This window comes from Notolabrus celidotus, chromosome 22 (assembly GCF_009762535.1).
Source record: "Notolabrus celidotus isolate fNotCel1 chromosome 22, fNotCel1.pri, whole genome shotgun sequence".
Taxonomy (NCBI): Eukaryota; Metazoa; Chordata; class Actinopteri; order Labriformes; family Labridae; genus Notolabrus; species Notolabrus celidotus.
In genome coordinates, this window is record NC_048293.1 from 28,868,101 (window position 1) to 28,886,355 (window position 18,255).

The 18,255-nt window shown below is 46.3% G+C and overlaps 1 protein-coding gene across 1 annotated transcript in view; it reads left to right on the forward strand.

Annotated features, from left to right (window-relative positions):
- The window catches only part of sptbn5 (spectrin, beta, non-erythrocytic 5), a 35,214-nt gene extending 18,447 nt beyond the window's left edge, over positions 1-16,767 (forward strand). The window contains exons 42-78 of the mRNA XM_034674702.1: positions 56-259; positions 329-478; positions 553-657; positions 751-939; positions 1,023-1,178; positions 1,311-1,502; positions 1,576-1,671; positions 1,751-1,872; positions 1,950-2,064; positions 2,155-2,268; positions 2,461-2,745; positions 2,829-3,017; positions 3,091-3,168; positions 3,283-3,455; positions 3,545-3,635; positions 3,725-3,871; positions 3,998-4,132; positions 4,220-4,387; positions 5,203-5,291; positions 5,373-5,559; positions 5,644-5,712; positions 5,789-5,932; positions 6,010-6,206; positions 6,302-6,506; positions 6,679-6,858; positions 6,947-7,102; positions 7,211-7,428; positions 7,804-7,993; positions 8,077-8,253; positions 8,339-8,446; positions 8,527-9,378; positions 9,456-9,524; positions 9,661-9,744; positions 10,465-10,556; positions 10,921-11,037; positions 15,182-15,366; positions 15,444-16,767. Coding sequence (XP_034530593.1) covers positions 56-259; positions 329-478; positions 553-657; positions 751-939; positions 1,023-1,178; positions 1,311-1,502; positions 1,576-1,671; positions 1,751-1,872; positions 1,950-2,064; positions 2,155-2,268; positions 2,461-2,745; positions 2,829-3,017; positions 3,091-3,168; positions 3,283-3,455; positions 3,545-3,635; positions 3,725-3,871; positions 3,998-4,132; positions 4,220-4,387; positions 5,203-5,291; positions 5,373-5,559; positions 5,644-5,712; positions 5,789-5,932; positions 6,010-6,206; positions 6,302-6,506; positions 6,679-6,858; positions 6,947-7,102; positions 7,211-7,428; positions 7,804-7,993; positions 8,077-8,253; positions 8,339-8,446; positions 8,527-9,378; positions 9,456-9,524; positions 9,661-9,744; positions 10,465-10,556; positions 10,921-11,037; positions 15,182-15,366; positions 15,444-15,574 — 6,159 coding nt within the window. The 3' untranslated portion in view covers positions 15,575-16,767. The remainder of the gene's footprint in view (positions 1-55; positions 260-328; positions 479-552; positions 658-750; positions 940-1,022; positions 1,179-1,310; positions 1,503-1,575; positions 1,672-1,750; positions 1,873-1,949; positions 2,065-2,154; positions 2,269-2,460; positions 2,746-2,828; positions 3,018-3,090; positions 3,169-3,282; positions 3,456-3,544; positions 3,636-3,724; positions 3,872-3,997; positions 4,133-4,219; positions 4,388-5,202; positions 5,292-5,372; positions 5,560-5,643; positions 5,713-5,788; positions 5,933-6,009; positions 6,207-6,301; positions 6,507-6,678; positions 6,859-6,946; positions 7,103-7,210; positions 7,429-7,803; positions 7,994-8,076; positions 8,254-8,338; positions 8,447-8,526; positions 9,379-9,455; positions 9,525-9,660; positions 9,745-10,464; positions 10,557-10,920; positions 11,038-15,181; positions 15,367-15,443) is intronic.
- The last annotated feature ends 1,488 nt before the right edge of the window (positions 16,768-18,255 follow it).

The following is an 18,255-nucleotide window of genomic DNA, read 5'->3' on the forward strand; positions in this document are numbered from 1 at the left end:
ATGAGACGTTATCTCTACCCTCTGTCACGTCTAACTCTCCTGTCTCGCTCCACAGGCGCAGGATTACCTCCTGTGGTGCAGCCAGCTGATTGGCGCCATGGCTGCTGAGGAGAGCATCAGCGACGTGGCGACCGCCGACCTCCAGCTGGCGCAGCATCAGCAGCTGTGGGCCGAGATGGAGGCCAGGCAGGAGACGTACCAGCAGGTCCTGGACATGGGGGAGGAGCTGCAGACTCAGGACCGGAGACACAGGAAGGAGGTGAGACTGTGAGTCACAGCTGGGTTAGATGCGGTCTGCAGGTGGAGGTCTAACTGATGTTCCCTGCAGGTGCTGGAGAAGCTGGAGGCGCTGCAGGCGGAGCGAAACAGACTGGAGGAGCAGTGGAACCAGAAGCAGAGCTGGTTAGAGACGGTTCACCTGGAGCAGGTCTTCTACAGAGACGTGAACAGCATGGACAAGACCTCCGGATCACAAGAGGTACTCTCTGTCCGCTCTGCAGAGGACGTAACAGACTTCACATTCAGGATCTGATCATTTTAAATCCTCCACAGATCCTGCTGCAGAACAGCTCTCTGGGAGACACCGTGGACGAGACGGAGGGTCTGATCAAACGCCATGATGCCTTTGAGAAGCTGCTCAGCTCGCAGGAGGAGAAGGTCTGTCTCTGTTTGTCTGCCGTGTTTTTAAACCTTAAACTTTACTCACTCATCTGTTGATGTTTCTTCCTCCCCGTCCTCCGTGTGGTGCAGCTGTCCTCTCTGAAGGATCTGTCCGAGCGGCTGAAGAAGCAGCTGAGCCGAGAGAAGAGCGGCCGCGTGAAAACCAAACTCAAGGCCCTCCTGCAGCGACGAGACAGGATCAAGGAGCTCTCTGTCAAACGCAGGGAGGAGCTGGAGCTCTCCAAGATGTTGTGCATCTTCAATCGAGACGTTTCAGAGGTACGAAACGAACCAATCAGATCGGTTCCTCTTGTTTAAAAGCTGGATCTTGATCAGGAAACGTGTCTGTGTGTGTCTGACAGGCCGAGGAGTGGGTGTCTGAGCGGATGCAGAAGATGGCGGAGGACGGGAAAGCTGACCTCAGTAACCTGCAGGCCAAGATGAAGCTCCTGCAGAAGCATCAGGTGTTTGAGGCCGAGATCCTCGCTCACGGTCAGATTATCGCTTCGGTTCTGCAGGTAAGAAACGAGGATGAGAGGCGAGCTGAGAGAGAGGGGAGGGGAGGGGAGGGGAGGAATGGAGAGCAAAAGCAGGAGGAAGGAAGGTAGGAAATCCAAATGTCTGATGCACAATTTGTTCTTGACCTCCAGGCCGGAGAGAAACTCGTCTCCCTTCGCCACCCGAGGTCCAAAGAGGTGAAGAGGAGCGCAGCATCCCTGGAGCTCCACTGGGAGGAGCTGAAGAAGGCGCTGGCCATCCGAGGGAAGGCTCTGGAAGATAACCGAGACTTCCTGGAGTTCCTGCAGAAAGTGGAGAAGGCGGAGGCATGGATCAGGCAGAAGGTAGGAGAGGGATGGAGAGTCTGTGGTGTTTCTACAGAGCGTAACATCTGAGTCTGACCGCTCTGTGTTTCAGGAGGTGATGGTGAACGTCGGAGATCTGGGGAAGGATTACGAACACGGGATTCAGCTGCTGAAGAAACTGGGCGAGTTCAGAGGGACGGGCGACGGGGTGAGGAAGACATGCTGGTCTCTAAAGGTTAACAGGAGGAGGAAGTTCTCTCATTTACTGAAGGTGTGTTCCTCTGCAGGACGTGACGGTGGACGACGCTCACATCACCGCCATCAACAGGCTGGCAGCTCGTCTGGAGAAGAGACAGAGCGACGAAGAGCTGGTGACGGTGAGGCAGAGGAGGCAGCAGCTCAACGACAGGTAACACTCACACTCACACCCTCCTGTCTGCGTCTTATTGTCTCTCCATTTCACTCTCCATGCATCGCCTTCTGCAGGTGGAGCAAATTCCATGGAGATCTGAACAGCTACAAGAGGAAGCTGGAGGCGGCGCTGGTGATCCACGGCCTCATTCGAGAGCTTGAGGAGGTCAGGGACAGAGCCAATGAGAAGGTCAGTCATAGACTTGATAACAGCCTGTTAGCTCCTGTGCTGCTGATACGATCATCCAAGAGTGACGCTGTGTGGTCTCGTCTTGTGTAGATGCTGCTGCTGCAGGGTCAGGACTGTGGATTTGACGTGGACGGCGTGGAGAACCTGATCAGACGTCATGAGGAGACAGAGAGAGAGGCCGGGGTCATCCAGGAGAGGTCAAAGGTGAGTCCAAGGGCTTGTTTCAAAGTCTGCATGAGGACCTAAAGAAGAGTCTGCAGGAGGTTTTGCTTTTGCATGATTGAAATACATTCAGTGACAGTCTCAAACGCACGAGGAGCACATTTGAAAGAGGCACGGTGTGCACGGATTTAGCATGCACCTGCAAAGTGAAGCTCCTCCCTCTCCTCCTTTCAGGCGCTGGAGAAAGACGTCTCAGGACACCTGAGGGATCGATCAGCGATGAACGACAAGCTGAAGAACAAACAGAAGGAGGTCCAAAAAGTCCTGAAGACTCTGGACAAGGAGGTGAAGAACAGGAAGGAGAAGCTGCAGGAGGCTCATCAGCTGCAGCTCTTCAAAGCCAACCAGCGCCTCCTGCTGGAGTGGAGCGTCAAACAGAGCGGTGAGATGGCGGAGAAAGGACTCCCCAAGACCCGAGCTGAGGCCGACCGGCTCATCGTGGAGCACCAAGACTGGAAGGTGAGAGGCAGGGAGGAGATCTGCTTCCCCTCTGTGTCCAAGCAACAAACTGAATCTGGATTCTGCTGTTTTATTGATTTCAGACCGAGATAGACGCCCGTGTCGAGCGCACAGACTCAGTCCGGGACTATGGTCAGGGTCTGATCCGATCCGGTCACGACTCAAAGGCAGAGATTCAGAGAGCCCTGAACCAGCTGGAGGAAGCCAAATCTGAGCTGGACCGGGCCTGGCTGAACCGAAGCAAGACCCTGGAGCAGGCTCGAACCCTGCAGGTGAGATCTGACAGACACTTGGCGTGTTTTTACTCCTGTGTCCTCTGGTTCTGACCCACTCTACCCTCTGCAGGTGTTCCTGGGCTCAGTGGAGCAGTGTGAGAGCTGGCTCAGCAACAAGGAGGCCTTCCTGTCCAACCAGGACCTCGGGGTAAAAATAATGCAAAATAACAAAACCTGCAAACCGGAGCGGCTGCTCTTTAGGAGTGTGTTAGTACTTGATGTAAAGGCTCATGCAGCTCTCTCTCTCTCTCTGTGGGTGCAGAGCTCTGTGACGGAGGTGGAGACTCTGCAGAGGAAGCAGGCCCAGTTCGAGGAGGCTCTGGAGGCTCAGGTGGATCAGCTGGAGCAGGTGGAGAAACTGGCCCAGAAGATGATCCAGCAGAAACACTACGACTCGGACAACATCCGAGCAAAGAGCAGAGCGCTCAGTACCAGGTTATTATAATCACACACACCTTCTCTCTGCCTGTCTGAGTTTATATTCACCTGTCCGTGTGTGTGTGTGTGTGGTCACCTGTGTGCAGGAGGAGCCAGCTGCAGCAGCAGAGCCGGTCTCGCCACAAAGCTCTGGATCAGTCCCTGCAGCTGCAACAGTTCTTATCCAGCAGCTATCAGGTACTGGACTTCACTGGACTAGTCCTCGCCCAGAATATCACCCTCTGCTCATGAGGTGTGTTTACCTGTATGACGTGTGTGTGTTCCAGGTGTGTGTGTGGCTGAATGAGCGTAATGCTGTGGCGTTGGATGAGAACTGGAGGGAACCAACAAACCTGCAGGCCAAACTGCTGAAACATCAGAGCTTTGAGGCCGAGATCCTCGCTAACCGCTACAGAATCGATGCACTGACAAAGGTGAGACTGAGCCCAACTTACCTGCACCTCATGAGGCAGTTCCTTCCTCATCTTTGCAGTTTGATGACTAGTTTCTCCAGGGTAACGTGCATGTCACCTGAGCGATGATACCCCGTCTCTGTGCAGGAGGGAGAGAAGCTGCTGGAGTCTCGTTCAGCTGAACTGAAGATCCGACCTCGCCTCAGAGAGCTGACGGACAGCTGGGACGCTCTCATCAAACACTGCAAGGAGAAGAAAACCAGACTGCAGGAGGCCTACCAGGTACTAAAACACGCTCAGTGCACGATCTTAACTCCTTTAAATCTGCTTTATGAGCTGATAAGATAACAAACAGTGTCCGTGTTTCAGGCGCTGCAGTTCCAGCGCTCCCTGGACGACATGGAGCAGTGTGTGCGCTCCGTGGAGAGGGAGCTGACCAACGAGGACTTTGGGAGCGACCTGCCGTCCGTCAACAGACTGCTGAAGGCTCTGCAGGGGCTGGAGGAGGAGGTGGACGGACACAGGGAGAGAATCCAGGTACGACACCTGATGTGCAAATCTGAGGATAGATTAAGTTTCTTAAAGTGATCAGTGCATGTGTTTGCCCTGTCTGCCGGGGGGACCAGGCCTTTATTTGAGGAAGGCTTATTTTAGAGACATGGCTGTAATATATGTGGTCATAGTTCAGTTTGAAGCCTCCTTGTTTTCTCTTCTACCTCTCTTAATTTGCTCATTGTATGACAGGTAACAGGAATTTATCTCTACTATTGTTTTCCCAGGCCTGTATTTGAATCAAGGCTTTTATTTGAGACTATACAGTCATAGATATTTATAAAAGCAAACTCACAACCGACCTTTTTATTTAATTAATTAATTAATTAATTAATTAATTAATTAATTAATTAATTAATGTATTTATTATCTAGTTCAAATTTAAGTCACTTTTTATTTGTTTATTTATTTATTTATTTATTTTAAGTAAAGCATTGTATTTTATTTTAATGGTTTCATATTTTAGTGTTTTATTATCTTATTAATGTATTTTATTTTGGTGAGTTTAATTTCCTGTGTTGAGTTTTAACATCTTATTTTACCTCCAGTGTTTCCTCAGTTCTTTCAGCAACTTCTCTTTTAATTTTCATTTATTTATTTATTTTATTTTTATTGTTATTTCTATTATTGTTGCATATACTATGTTCCTAACCTTTAGGATTGTGGGGTGGTTTCAGAGCCGGGGGTCTTTTTATTTTTATATATATCTTTTTTAAATGATTCTATTTTAAGTTGTTTTTATGTACAGCACTTTGTGTTATAATATCATACACCCTTCATATATCTGCTTTATTTCACAGGCTCTGGTTGAAACAGCAAATAGCTTTCACTCTCAGGGGAACTTCCTGGCTGAGGAGATCCAGATCAGAGTCTCACACACCATCAACAGGTCTGAAAACTGAGCTGTGCATTATGGGAAATTAAGCTGTGGTGAAGACAGTTATTAGTTTGTTTTCCCCTTCTCCTTCAGGTACAACAATCTGGCCGAGCCTCTTCAGAACCGAAGGGACACCCTGGAGGCCTGGCAGGTCCTGTTCCAGTTCTACAGAGACGTGGAGGATGAGGTGTCCTGGCTGGGGGACAGAATGCCCTCCATCACCGCCAAAGACTGGGGGAGCTCGCTGAGCGGCACCCAGCAGCTGCTCCACAAACATCAGGTGAACAATCAGACCGGTCTCTTCTACCTCCTCTGTGAACGGGGTCGTCTCCTTCTTTAAGTTTACATTTCAAAATCTTTGCAGGCTGTGACGCAGGAGATCTCAGGCCGTGCCCCATTGGTCCAGGCAGTCCAGGAGGCGGGGCATAGTCTGGTGAGGATGCATGATGTGTATGATTAAAAACACTCATCAGAGAAGATGTCACCAGTATAACTTCATCCTCTTTCAGGTCCGAGCTCGCCACTTTGCGTCTCACGACATCAGAGAGCGTCTGGAAGAGCTGAAGAGTCTCCATGAGGAGCTGCAGAGGGAGGCGGAGAGGAAGGGGAAGCTGCTGCAGGAGGCGCTTAGCATCCACACCTTCCTCGGCGAGGTAACACTCTGACAGAGACACTAAAGTCAGTGTCAGTCAGTGTTTCAGCTCATTAACCTCTCTCTCTCTGTGTTCAGGTGTCTGAGCTCCAGCTGTGGATGGAGGAGCAGCAGACAGGTTTGGAGTCTAAGGACTGTGGGAGGAGCGAGGAGGCGACGGAGGCTCTGCTGAGGAAGCTGGACTCGGTGGACGTGGAGCTGGAGAACCAGAGGAGGAAGGTGGAGAGACTGCAGGAGGGCGGAGCCTCTCTGCAGCACCTCGGACATCCCAACAGGTAAACAGAAGCTGGACTAAGTTTGGTTTTGTTGCTCAGAGGTCTAAAATGTTCAGATGTTTTCATTTGAAAGAATAAAACTGATTCCGTCTCAGCCACCTGGTCTCTGAGTCCCTCCCTGACATCCTGGAACGCTTCGAGACGCTCCTCCGACTCTCTGCCGCTCGTCGAGCTGCTCTAGAGGACCAGTTCCGCCTCTATGTGTTTGAGAGAGAAGCCAAAGAACTACAAACATGGCTGACCTCAAAGAAGACCCTTTCAGAGTCCAAAGACATCGGACAAGACCTGGAGGATGTAGAGGTGAGTCACAGACGAACTGAAGAGACCATCTGTTGAGTTTTAAGTCCACAAAATGCTGCAAAGACCTGAAGTTATGATGCAAAGTTCTGAAAACAACATTCAGCCTGGCCTCTTAAAAGTTCTGGATCCTGTGCTGAACTAGATCTCCCTCTCCTCCTCTCTCTGTCTGCAGGTTCTCCAGAAGAAGCTGGAGGTCCTGGTGTCTGAGATGTCCGGTCTAGGTCGCAGTCGGCTGACCTCCGTGCAGCAGCTGTGCAGAGGCCTGCAGCAGGACGATCAGGCCAGGAGGAGGGACGACGCCCTCAGCAGCCTGTGGGAGGACCTGAACAGCAGCATCAGGACCAGGGAGCAGGTGAGACCTGGTGAAGGATGCACGGGGGGGACCTGATACCTTAAGTGGTTTAAAGAGGGTGACTGAGAGTCTGTCTCGTGTCCTGCAGGATCTGCAGTCGGCGAGGGAGGTTCATCAGTTTAATCACGATGTGGACGAGCTGAAGGGCTGGATGGCCGAGAAGGAGGCTGTGCTGGACTCGGAGGACCAGGAGCACGACCTGCACTCCATCCAGACTCTGCTGAGACAACACGAGGCCCTGGAGGTAGGACATAAGAAGCTCCTGATTCATCACACTGAGGTGTAGGCTTAATTCAAGGCTTTAAAGCAGCAGATTGTGACATGGCATTGATGGATCTCTGTCCTCCATCAGAGGGACCTGGCTCTGATCTCAGAGGAGGTGAAGAGGAGCAGAGAGGAGAGCCGGTCTCTGAGCAGACGTCAGCCTCAGGCCCGACCCGCTGTGACTCAGAGGCTGGAGGAGCTGGAGGTCTGCTGGACCAAAATCCAGGACAAGGCCTCTCAACGCCGGGCCAGGCTGGGCCAGGCTGAAGACGTGCAGAAATACTTATCAACCCTGACTGAACTTGTGTAGGTTTCCTCCCCCTCTCTCATAAACTCATCTGAGCATGTGCGCTTGCAGAAGGTCAATGCACGTGTTTTAAAAGGTTTAAAATATGAGTTTAAGTCATGAAGTTGATTTATTGTGCACAAAGTTGCAGAAAATTTAGTTGCAAGATGAGTTGGAGGTCAGCAAATTCTTGCAAAGACACATACGCAGTGTCCTTTTTTATTTCCTAAAGACATCCCTGAATATTCAAACTGTGGTCCCTGTGTTGGGGGATAAAACACACATTTTAAATCTTTCCAAACACCAGTCAGGGTGGGTTTAGTGGAAGATATCAGGATGAAAGTATCTGAAGTCTCCAGCAGCAGGTTCAGTCTGATGTCTGTGTTTCGTCTCAGGGCCTGGCTGAAGAAGATGCTCTCTTTGGTGCGAGGAGAAGCTCTCAGCGTGGAGGGAGCAGACCTGGAGCAGCTCATCAAAAAACACGAGGAGTACCGCATCCAGATGGACCGACAGCTCAGCAAATCCCAGGCCGTGAAAGAGGAGGGGAGGCGTCTGATAGAGGATGGGAACTTCATGTCCAAAGAGGTGAGACACACAGAAACATCCTAAAGAGAGACCGGCTGATCTTACAATGCATCCTGACCTTTGTCTCTTTCATTTCCTCTCAGGTGGAGGAGCGAGTGTTTGAGCTGGAGGAGCTGGAGGTGCAGCTGCAGAAGGTCTGGGAGGAAACGAAGCTGCTGTACGAGGAGGAGCTGGAGATCGCGCTCCTGCAGAGGGAGCTGGAGCAGGCGGAGCGCTGGCTGAGCTCCTACGAAAACACGCTGATGGCCGAGGACTACGGGGTGAGTCCGGACCAGATCAGAATCACATCCTTTTTCAATTAAAAGTCTGAACTCATGTTTTGTAAAACTGCCATCTTCCCTTCAGGACTCTGTGTCAGACGTCATGGAGCTCCTGAAGAGGCAGGAGGACTTGGAGGCCATGATTCAGGCGCAGAGCGACCGCTTCATCGCGCTGCAGAAGAAGAAGACACAGGTCAGATTAGATCAGATCAGGAATGAAAACTAGAAAGTTACTGAGCTGTGATTCACACGTTTATATGTTCATCCTTTCAGAGGGAGAGGAGGCTGAACCTTCATGGCACTGAGGATCTGGACCACGAGGACAGGAAACCTCCAGCCAGGGTTTCGTCTCTGATGAGGAAACCTTCAGATCCACACACCCCGAGGATCTCCCCCAGAGACGTCATCCGTAGAGTCAGCAGCGGCAGGACGGACAGAGCGACCCGACCCTCTGTGCTGGACAGGAAAACCAGTCTCACAGCTTCGGCTACTTCTACACCCGGTCCCTCGCTCCACCCGGACTTGGACTCAGGGAGACGCTTCAGTGCCAGGAAGAAGACCGAAGAGGAGTCCAGCAGCTCCTCTGATAGTCCCAGCTCAAGCCCGACTCTGAAGTCCAGGAGAAGTCGATCCAGGCGCTCCGTGTCTCCAAAACGTCCTCAGTCTACTCCGCCTAAACCTCCCTCCGCCCCTCAAACCTCCGTCACCTCTCCATCCAAACATTCCCCTGAGGACGAGCCTCGTCCCAGACCCAGATCCAAACCTCCTCTAGCTCCAAAACCTAGAATCCCCTCTCCAGACCGCCCCTCTACACCACCTGACTCTCCTCCACCAATCAGAGCTCTCGTTGCTCCCACTAACCCTCCTCCTCCTCCTCCATCTGTCGCGAAGAGATCCTCTCTTCCTCCATCACCACCTTCTCCAAGAAAACACCTTCCTGATTCTCCACCTGACGCCCCGCCTGCTGCTCCAATCACAGAGGAGGACCCGGCATCAGCTGACCTCGCTCCTCCAATCAGAGAGCTGCTTCCGTCTCCTCCACAGCGACGGAGGAGGTTAGAGGATCTCCCAGAGGAGGAGCCCGGCCTGCCCAGCTCCAAACCAGAACCAGAACCAGAACCAGAGGTACACACTGTAACTGAATTAAACATCAGGACTTTATTGATTATCAGAAACTGATTGGTTCTCTCTCACCTGCTCAGGTAAAAACAGCTCAGCCAATCAGGATGGAGGGGACGCTGGAGATCAAACTGAAACAAGGAGGGAGCAAGGTGAGGAACTTCTGATGAAGAGTTTATGTTTAATGATTGTTCAGACAGACGAGTTACCTCCATGACGGATACCTGGCTCTGTGATTGGTCAGTGTGGGCTGACAGGTGTGTCTTGTCTATCTGTGATTGGCTGCAGGGTCAGGAGCACTGGGAGGAAGTGTTTGCTGTCCTGGAGAGAGAGACGTTCAGCCTGTTCAACGACAGAGCAGCTGCTGCAGAGGTAATCTGACTTTATATTATTATTATTATTATTATTATTATTATTATTATTTATTTGAACCTTTATTCAGTAAATGTTGGATTATATTTAATAAATAAGAAAATTATTTTAATTATAATAATTATCATAATACATTATTTGTGTATACATGTATATATGTGTAATAATTCAATTTAAAAAATGTTTTTATGTTATTGTGGCAAATTAAGGTATAATGTTCGTTGTAATTGTAATATTAGTGATAATTCTTGTTATTATCATTAAGTTTCTGTTTGTTTGTTTTTATTATTTATTATTATTTTGACGTATTCATTTATTTTATTTTCTTGTTATTATTTAAGAATTTATTGTCTTATTTTTATTGTTAAAAGACATTGTCAATTACAAGTGTTCAACTTTTATCAAATTCAGTGAAAAAAGTTCATAAAAAATAAATAATTCTGCTACTACTAATAAAGATAATTTAAAAAATTAATAATTATTATCACAATAAAGATAATCCAATAATATAAGAGTAATAATGACAACAATAATAAATATCATTATAATAATAGTTAAAGTAATCATAATTATTATTACAAATATTTAGAAAAATAATAATAACAATAATAACTCCACAAATAATAAAATGAGGGTAATAATAATTTTAAAAATAAAATAAATAACAATAAAAAGTCACTGTGTGTGTGTATGTGTGTGTGTGTGTGTGTACTTCCTCAGAGGACCTCTAGGTGGCCTCCTATCAGCATGGTTGGAGCAGTTTGCAGAGAGAACGTTTACTACAGGAGGAAGGAGCACACCTTCAAACTCATGTGAGATACAGACACAGGACGCTTCCTCACATTACCATGATCATACTGAAGATATTAAACACACTGAGCTTTACAAGTGTTTACAGGTTTTATTCTTCTTTTAGAGGAGAGAGTCATACAGTTACAGAGAGTCTGCAGAGAGAGATGTTTCCCTCTCAGTGCCCTGTTTCCTTTTTTATTAATATGCATCTTATTATGAGATTAGTATCTGAACATGCTCTGACAGACACTGTTTGTGACTGTGTGTGTGTGTGTGTGTGTGTGTGTGTGTGTGTGTGTGTGTGTGTGTGTGTGTGTGTGTGTGTGTGTGTGTGTGTGTGTGTGTGACTGTGTGTGTGTGTGTGACTGTGTGTGTGTGTCCTAGACCGGAGGATGGCAGCCAGTACCTGTTTGCAGCATCCAGCAGAGACCTCCAGCTGCTCTGGATAAAGAAACTCCAGAACGTCCCTGAATCTGCCAGCAGCGACTCAGACGACTCAGGGTAAACACACACACACACACACACACACACACACACACACACACACACACACACACACACACTGTACCTGAGAGAACACTCCTGCACCAGTATTTTTAAATGTAGCGATCTCATCCAGAGAGGAGGTTTGATTCGCTCTCTGTGAATGTTTGTGCAGATTGAATGTTCCCATCACTAAAATCCTCTTGGTGTTTGGATCAGTGGAGATTTATTCTCTCGTAGTCGGACTGACTGAAATACTTTCTGTGATTTTATGAATGTTTCAGGCTCAGAGTTTCATTAAAGTTGTGTCACCCAAGTTTCTCTGTCCCTCACGTCTGATCTCCTGCAGTACCTGAGACACGCTCTGCAGGTGATCAGAGGGCCAGAGGTCACTCCTGTGATGTTTAAAGGTGACATATCAAGCAGAATGTTCTTTTTAATGGTCCTCTCCCTGAAATCTGTGTCCCTGTCTACAAACCCCCTGAAGAGTCAAAGACTCCATTCTGCCCCTGTTCTGATTTCTCCACCTTTCTGTAAATGTGTGCTGAAACCAGCCGTTTCAGTTTTCAGTGTTTTTCATACGTCACAACGCCATCCGGTCTGTAACAGGAAGTCAGAGCTCGGAGCTTGTTCAGCCCATAGACTGTATAAAATACAACTCAACCCCTCCTCCGTTTTTCATTCCCTGCACACATGTGTGCTAACAAGGAGCTTAGGAGGGAGGCATGCTAGTTGTAGGCTGTCTTAATAAACACAAAGGTCGCTTTGACTCCCCACGTCTGCAGATTTGAAGATCTAGTGGAGGATTTTTAGTTTTCATGGAAAAGTGCTAGCGCTAGTTAGCATAGCCACATAGCTACATGTTGGTAGCTGTGTACCAAGACACACGTCGACATGCTGACAAATAAAACAACAAGAAACACTAAATCTGTGACCAATGGTTCAGAAAGGTCCTGCTGCAGGCGCCTCTCCGTCAGGATCAGATTCTGGATCAGATTCAGAGGGTTGAAGTAACGCGGGTCTGTGAGCAGCCGTGTATATTCAGCCAACATGTAAACATTAGATCAATGTGCTGGAGAGCCGAGGAGGCCACACCCACTTCATGAGGGGGCGTGGTCAGAGAGAAAACGGAGTGTTCTGAGGAGGACTGAAGAAGAGGGTTTTTTAGGCAGACCAGAATCTGATTTCAAAGTGTTTTTATGAGCATAAACTTTAAAGACATGTTTTGGGGACCTCTTAGACCAATATATGTTGATGAAAAAAGCGTGATATGTCACCTTTAAATCAAAGTGTGACCTTCTCATGTGAAATATGAACTTTCTCATGCCGCTGTTTTAAAGATACCTGCAGCTGGTTGTTGCTTTATTCTTAGTTTGATCCATTGGGTCAGGTGCTGATTATTATTATTATTATTATTGTTATTATTTTTTTGCATTCATTTTTCTCAAAATTTGTTTTTATTGGCAAAACGCAAACATTAGAATACAGGTCTAATATTCAAAGATATTTTCATGTTTTAAATGTAGTCATATGTATATATGGAAAAAAGAATAATAATAACAATAGAATAAAATAAAATGAAACAAAACAACAATAAAATAGGATTAACTTAAATTAAATTAAAAAAAAACAAAAAAAACAAAGAAAAGTTTTAAAATGATAATAACTTAAATTATACTAAATACATACATACACTTTTTAATTTAATTTTATCATTAATATTAATTATTTATTATTATTACAACTGTTATTACAATTTTTATATAATTTTAATTTGTTAAGAATTACTAATTTAATTGATTGTTTTTATCATTATTATATTTAGTGATTTTTTTGTATTTTATCAGTAGTATTATTTTGTATTATTATCATTACTATTATAATTATTGTTGTAAATAAATAGATATTTATGAGATCAGACGCAGACAGGCAGCAATGTGTGTGTGCGTGCATATCTGACTTTAACCTGTTCTTCCACACACATGCAGGAATGATTTATAACCTCACTAAGCAGTGGCATTAATGCATTCATAGAATAACACTAATATAAGGTGTTTAGAGTTCACTTCCTCTCCTGCAGGAACGATCAGTCTGCAGTGAGTCTGAATATTTCTGTGTTTTCTTGTTGCAGCAAATCCAGGTTCAGTAGTTTGAGCGTCGCTCTGTCTGCAGAGACTCTTCTAATGAGGCTGCTCTGCATGTTGAGATCCAGCGCCGTGTGTCTATATGTTCTGAGCTGTGAACACTAGATTAAACTCTGTGGATGATGTGACTTAAGGGATATAACATGTTTTAAATCTCTAAGAAAAAAGAGAAAAGTTTCCTTGTGTGCTTTTGCAGGAGCCGTAGAGAAACTACATTAAATATGAGCTTAAATATTAAATGAATGTTGATATTTGAAACATTTAGGTTCTTGTGTTTGCAGAGAATCCCTCAAAGCGTTCTCTGCAGCCTGACGGTCTTTAAGAAGCTTTCCTCTGAGCGTTAACTTTTACATAAAAAGCCTTCACTCATTCATATTTGCTCCCGTCTGTCACCTTCAGTCCCGTCTGGATCACTCCTGCGTTGATTGAGTGGCTCCTGGTTTTTAAGTTTTAACTCCTCAGAATAATTCCCCTAAAATAAGACGTCGGCCGTCGACTCGGGGACGGCCGCTCCTGGTTTCTGGTTTGGAGTCAAACAGGACGTCTGTCAGTCAGACGCGTTGTTAAAGAGACTCAGACTTCAAACTGCGTCAGGTAATTTGACTTTGACTTTCACATCTACCTGCTCACGCTGTGCACGGCGGGGGGGCGGAGCTCCTCTCAGGTGGGTGAAAGGCCACAGAAATGAAACCCGGGCCAGCAGGATTTTTCTTTAATGAGATACTTTGACAAGGTGGATTTTATTCAGCGTGGCACACAAAGGTGGAGAACCCACGGCGGCACAGGACGCAGACACGGATCTATTCAGATATCAGGCTGCACGTCTGATTCGGTCTGGAGCAAGGAGGACGAGTTTAAAATCCTGCAGAGCCAACAGGAGCAGAGGAATCACAGAATACATGAGACCACGATCCTGCAGTAGGAACATATTAATTCAACATTTATAAATGTGGCTCTCGCCTGTCTGCACCAGGATAAATCATCACTTAAAGGTGACATATCATGCTCTTTTTCATCAACATATCTTGGTCTAAGAGGTCCCCAAAACATGTCTTTAAAGTTTATGCTCATAAAAACACTTTGAAATCAGATTCTGGTCTGCCTGTAAACCCCTCTTTTTCAGCCCTGCTCAGAACAGGCTGTTTTCTGTGTCTGTGCCTTTAAATGAGAATGAGCTCTCTGACCACGCCCCCTCAGGAAGTGGGTGTGGCCTCCTCGGCTGTCCAGCACGTTGATCTAATGTTTCCATGTTGGCTGAATATACACGGCTGCTCACAGACCCGCGTTACTTCAACCCTCTGAATCTGATCCAGAATCTGATCCTGACGGAGAGGCGCCTGCAGCAGGACCTTTCTGAACCATTGGTCACAGATTTAGTGTTTCTTGTTGTTTTATTTGTCAGCATGTCGACGTGTGTCTTGGTACACAGCTACCAACATGTAGCTATGTGGCTATGCTAACTAGCGCTAGCACTTATCCATGAAAACTAAAAATCCTCCACTAGATCTTCAAATCTGCAGACGTGGGGAGTCAAAGCGACCTTTGTGTTTATTAAGACAGCCTACAACTAGCATGCCTCCCTCCTAAGCTCCTTGTTAGCACATGTGTGCAGGGAATGAAAAACGGAGGAGGGGTTGAGTTGTATTTTATACAGTCTATGGGCTGAACAAGCTCCGAGCTCTGACTTCCTGTTACAGACCGGATGGCGTTGTGACGTATGAAAAACACTGAAAACTGAAACGGCTGGTTTCAGCACACATTTACAGAAAGGTGGAGAAATCAGAACAGGGGCAGAATGGAGTCTTTGACTGTTCAGGGGGTTTGTAGACAGGGACACAGATTTCAGGGAGAGGACCATTAAAAAGTCCATTCTGCAGGATATGTCACCTTTAATTTAGAATCAACAGAAGACGTGTCTTTACAGTAGTCCTTTAACATTTCCTCTGGGAGGTAAAGTTTGTGTTTCAGGGTCTTAGGATAAAGTCTCCTGAAGCTAACGTCTCCTTGTTGTCCTTCAGAAGAGCGTCTTCAGTCAACCTGAGTCTGGAGAAGTTGGCCGAGGCTCCGGACGAGCCGTCCTCGCCCCGGAGACCCGAGAGCCTGGAGAGACAGTCGTCCGCCGAGGGGACGCCTCCTCCGAAACCCCCCCACACGTACTACAACAGACACCGCTTCCACGAGGACGAGGAGGACCGGACCTCAGGTGAGACCACACAGCAGATCTTTATTATTAACTCTCACCAACAGGATGTCCCTGACTCTGAATCTGTCTCTCTGAAGGAACTCTGAGCCATCAAGTCCAGCCCCCTTCTGCATCTCCTCCTCCGCCTCAGGACGCCCCCATGGCGTCTGACGACAACCTGAGCAAGTCCAGGAGGAATGTCTTCAGGAAGTTCTTCAACAAGAAGTAGAACGTTTGGACTTAATGACCCGACCTGAGGACAGAGGAGCGGGTCCTGGAGCCTTATCCTTAAATTCAAAGTGCTTTATTCAACGTGTTCACAAAGTGCTCTACAGGAAATACACAGGACATATAATCTCAATCATTCTTCACTTTAATCAAACATTTAAACCCTCAATCCAAAGTCCAGGTTTACTTGATTTAACATTTTTCATTAGCTGTCATTTAATCCTCAAAACACTGACTTCCTGTCGCAGCAGGAGTTAAAGTCCTAGGCCTTAACCTAGTCTGCTCTAACGTGGACGAGTCAGACCGGTCAGGGTGTCCATGCTGAAACCCTGTCCTCCTCTGAAAGCTCCTACGATGGAGGAGGACCACCTAGATCTCAGTCCAGTCCAGGATCTGAAGGACGAGCGTAGTCTGATTCAGGACTTAAAGGATCTGCTGCTGACGTCTCAGATACCTCAGATACTCTGACTCCAAATGTGCCGCATGTCAACGCCCACTGTGAGGATATTTTGGCTTCTGTTTTGTGCAAGAGGATGAGGAGACACGCCGTCCATCTTTTTATCAACGGCAGAAAAAGAAAGAACAGTCTTGCAGATCTCTGTCCAGACTTCTGCACCAAAGCTCCACGTTGGATGGATGTGGATCAGCAGGAGATCTCCCTCTGCTGAAACATCCTCCCTCACGTTCATCAAGCCCTGATGACCTAAAACTGTTTGAAGTGACTCCATGTGAAGAGTTTTCCTGTAAAATACGACAATCCAAACAAATTTGCGACATTTAGGGAGCAGAAAAGCGTCCTGCAGATATCGATGCTCGGTGTTTTCACAGATCTTCAAAAGGATGAACTTCCACTAATGATTCTGTGTTTTTGTTTATTTATTAATGAGGAGAGAAATCCAAACATCTTCAGACTCATCCTCTCCTCCATTCAATCAGATCAATCAGCCAATCATTAAACCACGGCGTCACATTAAGACCTCAGAGTTCAAATTAAAGTCATTGAGGTGTTTGAGAGAGCGTCTTTCAGAGGAACAGATCCTGAATCATAAACATGTTTCTGCTCGTCACACCAACACAGTCTCAGTTATGTGTCATTAAACTTCCTGTATTGATGATAATCTGCTTAATTTGATTGATTCTGTAACGTCTTTAGATTAAAGACTTCCACGTGTCAGCGCTGACTTCCTCATCCTCCGCCTGTGTCTGCTTTTTCTTCCTGTTTGTGGAGAAACATCCACGTATTGGTTTATTGATCCGGTGAGTGACTGTCCTCAGCTTTCATTTTCCAGCCTGTGAGGTGAGGTCAAAGGTCGACTGTCTGGACGCAGAGGTCATGGAGGAGTCACGGAGGGGTCGGCGTCTCCACGCTCAGCTTCTGTGAGTGTTTCTCATATTCACGTCTTGTTTGAAGTTTCCCTCCATGTTCTGTTTCTCATACATGAAGCTCTAAAGCTGGAGGTAAACCTGCTTTACAATCTCACATCACTAATGTTTATTCACATCACTAATGTTTATTCACATCACTAATGTTTGTTCACATCACTAATGTTTGTTCACATCACTAATGTTTGTTCACATCACTAATGTTTGTTCACATCACTAATGTTTGTTCACATCACTAATGTTTGTTCACATCACTAATGTTTGTTCACATCACTAATGTTTGTTCACATCACTAATGTCTGTTCACATCACTAATGTTTGTTCACATCACTAATGTTTGTTCACATCACTAATGTTTGTTCACATCACTAATGTTTGTTCACATCACTAATGTTTGTTCACATCACTAATGTTTGTTCACATCACTAATGTTTGTTCACATCACTAATGTTTGTTCACATCACTAATGTCTGTTCACATCACTAATGTTTATTCACATCACTAATGTTTGTTCACATCACTAATGTTTGTTCACATCACTAATGTTTGTTCACATACTTGTCTGTGCGCTACACGTCTTACTGGAGGATTCCTCTAGAGGGCGCACAACAGAGCTCAGGCTGTATGCAACTACCGAACGTCTGACAGTTTCCTCCGTACTCGGACGTAAGCGTCTCCGATTTAGATTATTTAAACGAGCGTGTTTGTCGCTGGGCGGTGCCAATGATTGCAGACTTGATCCATCAGCTCTCTCCAAATCTTTGTTATTGTGCTCCCTGCTGCCGTTCTTCCTCTACACTGCCCCTACTGGTCAGGTGCATACTGCAGCTTGCATCCACTGCGTGGAGATTTTTGAGGATGTGCACGTGAACGCGATACTTATATACTGTTATACAATGTTACTTTGATCTCTTTCCATCGCTTTGATCTCATTCTATGGCTTTGATCTCATTCTATTGCTTCGATCTCATTCTATTGCTTTGATCTCTTTCTATCGCTTTGATCTCATTCTATGACTTTGATCTCATTCTATTGCTTTGATCACATTCTATCGCTTTGATCTCATTCTATTGCTTTGATCACATTCTATCGCTTTGATCTCACTATACTGCTTTGATCACATTCTATCGCTTTGATCTTGTTCTATCGCTTCGATCTCATTCTATCACTTCGATCACATTCGATTGCTTTGATCTCATTCTATCGCTCTGATCTCATTCTATCGCTTTGATCTCATTGTATCGAATTCTATCGCTTCGATCACATTCTATCGCTTTGATCTCATTCTATTGCTTTGAT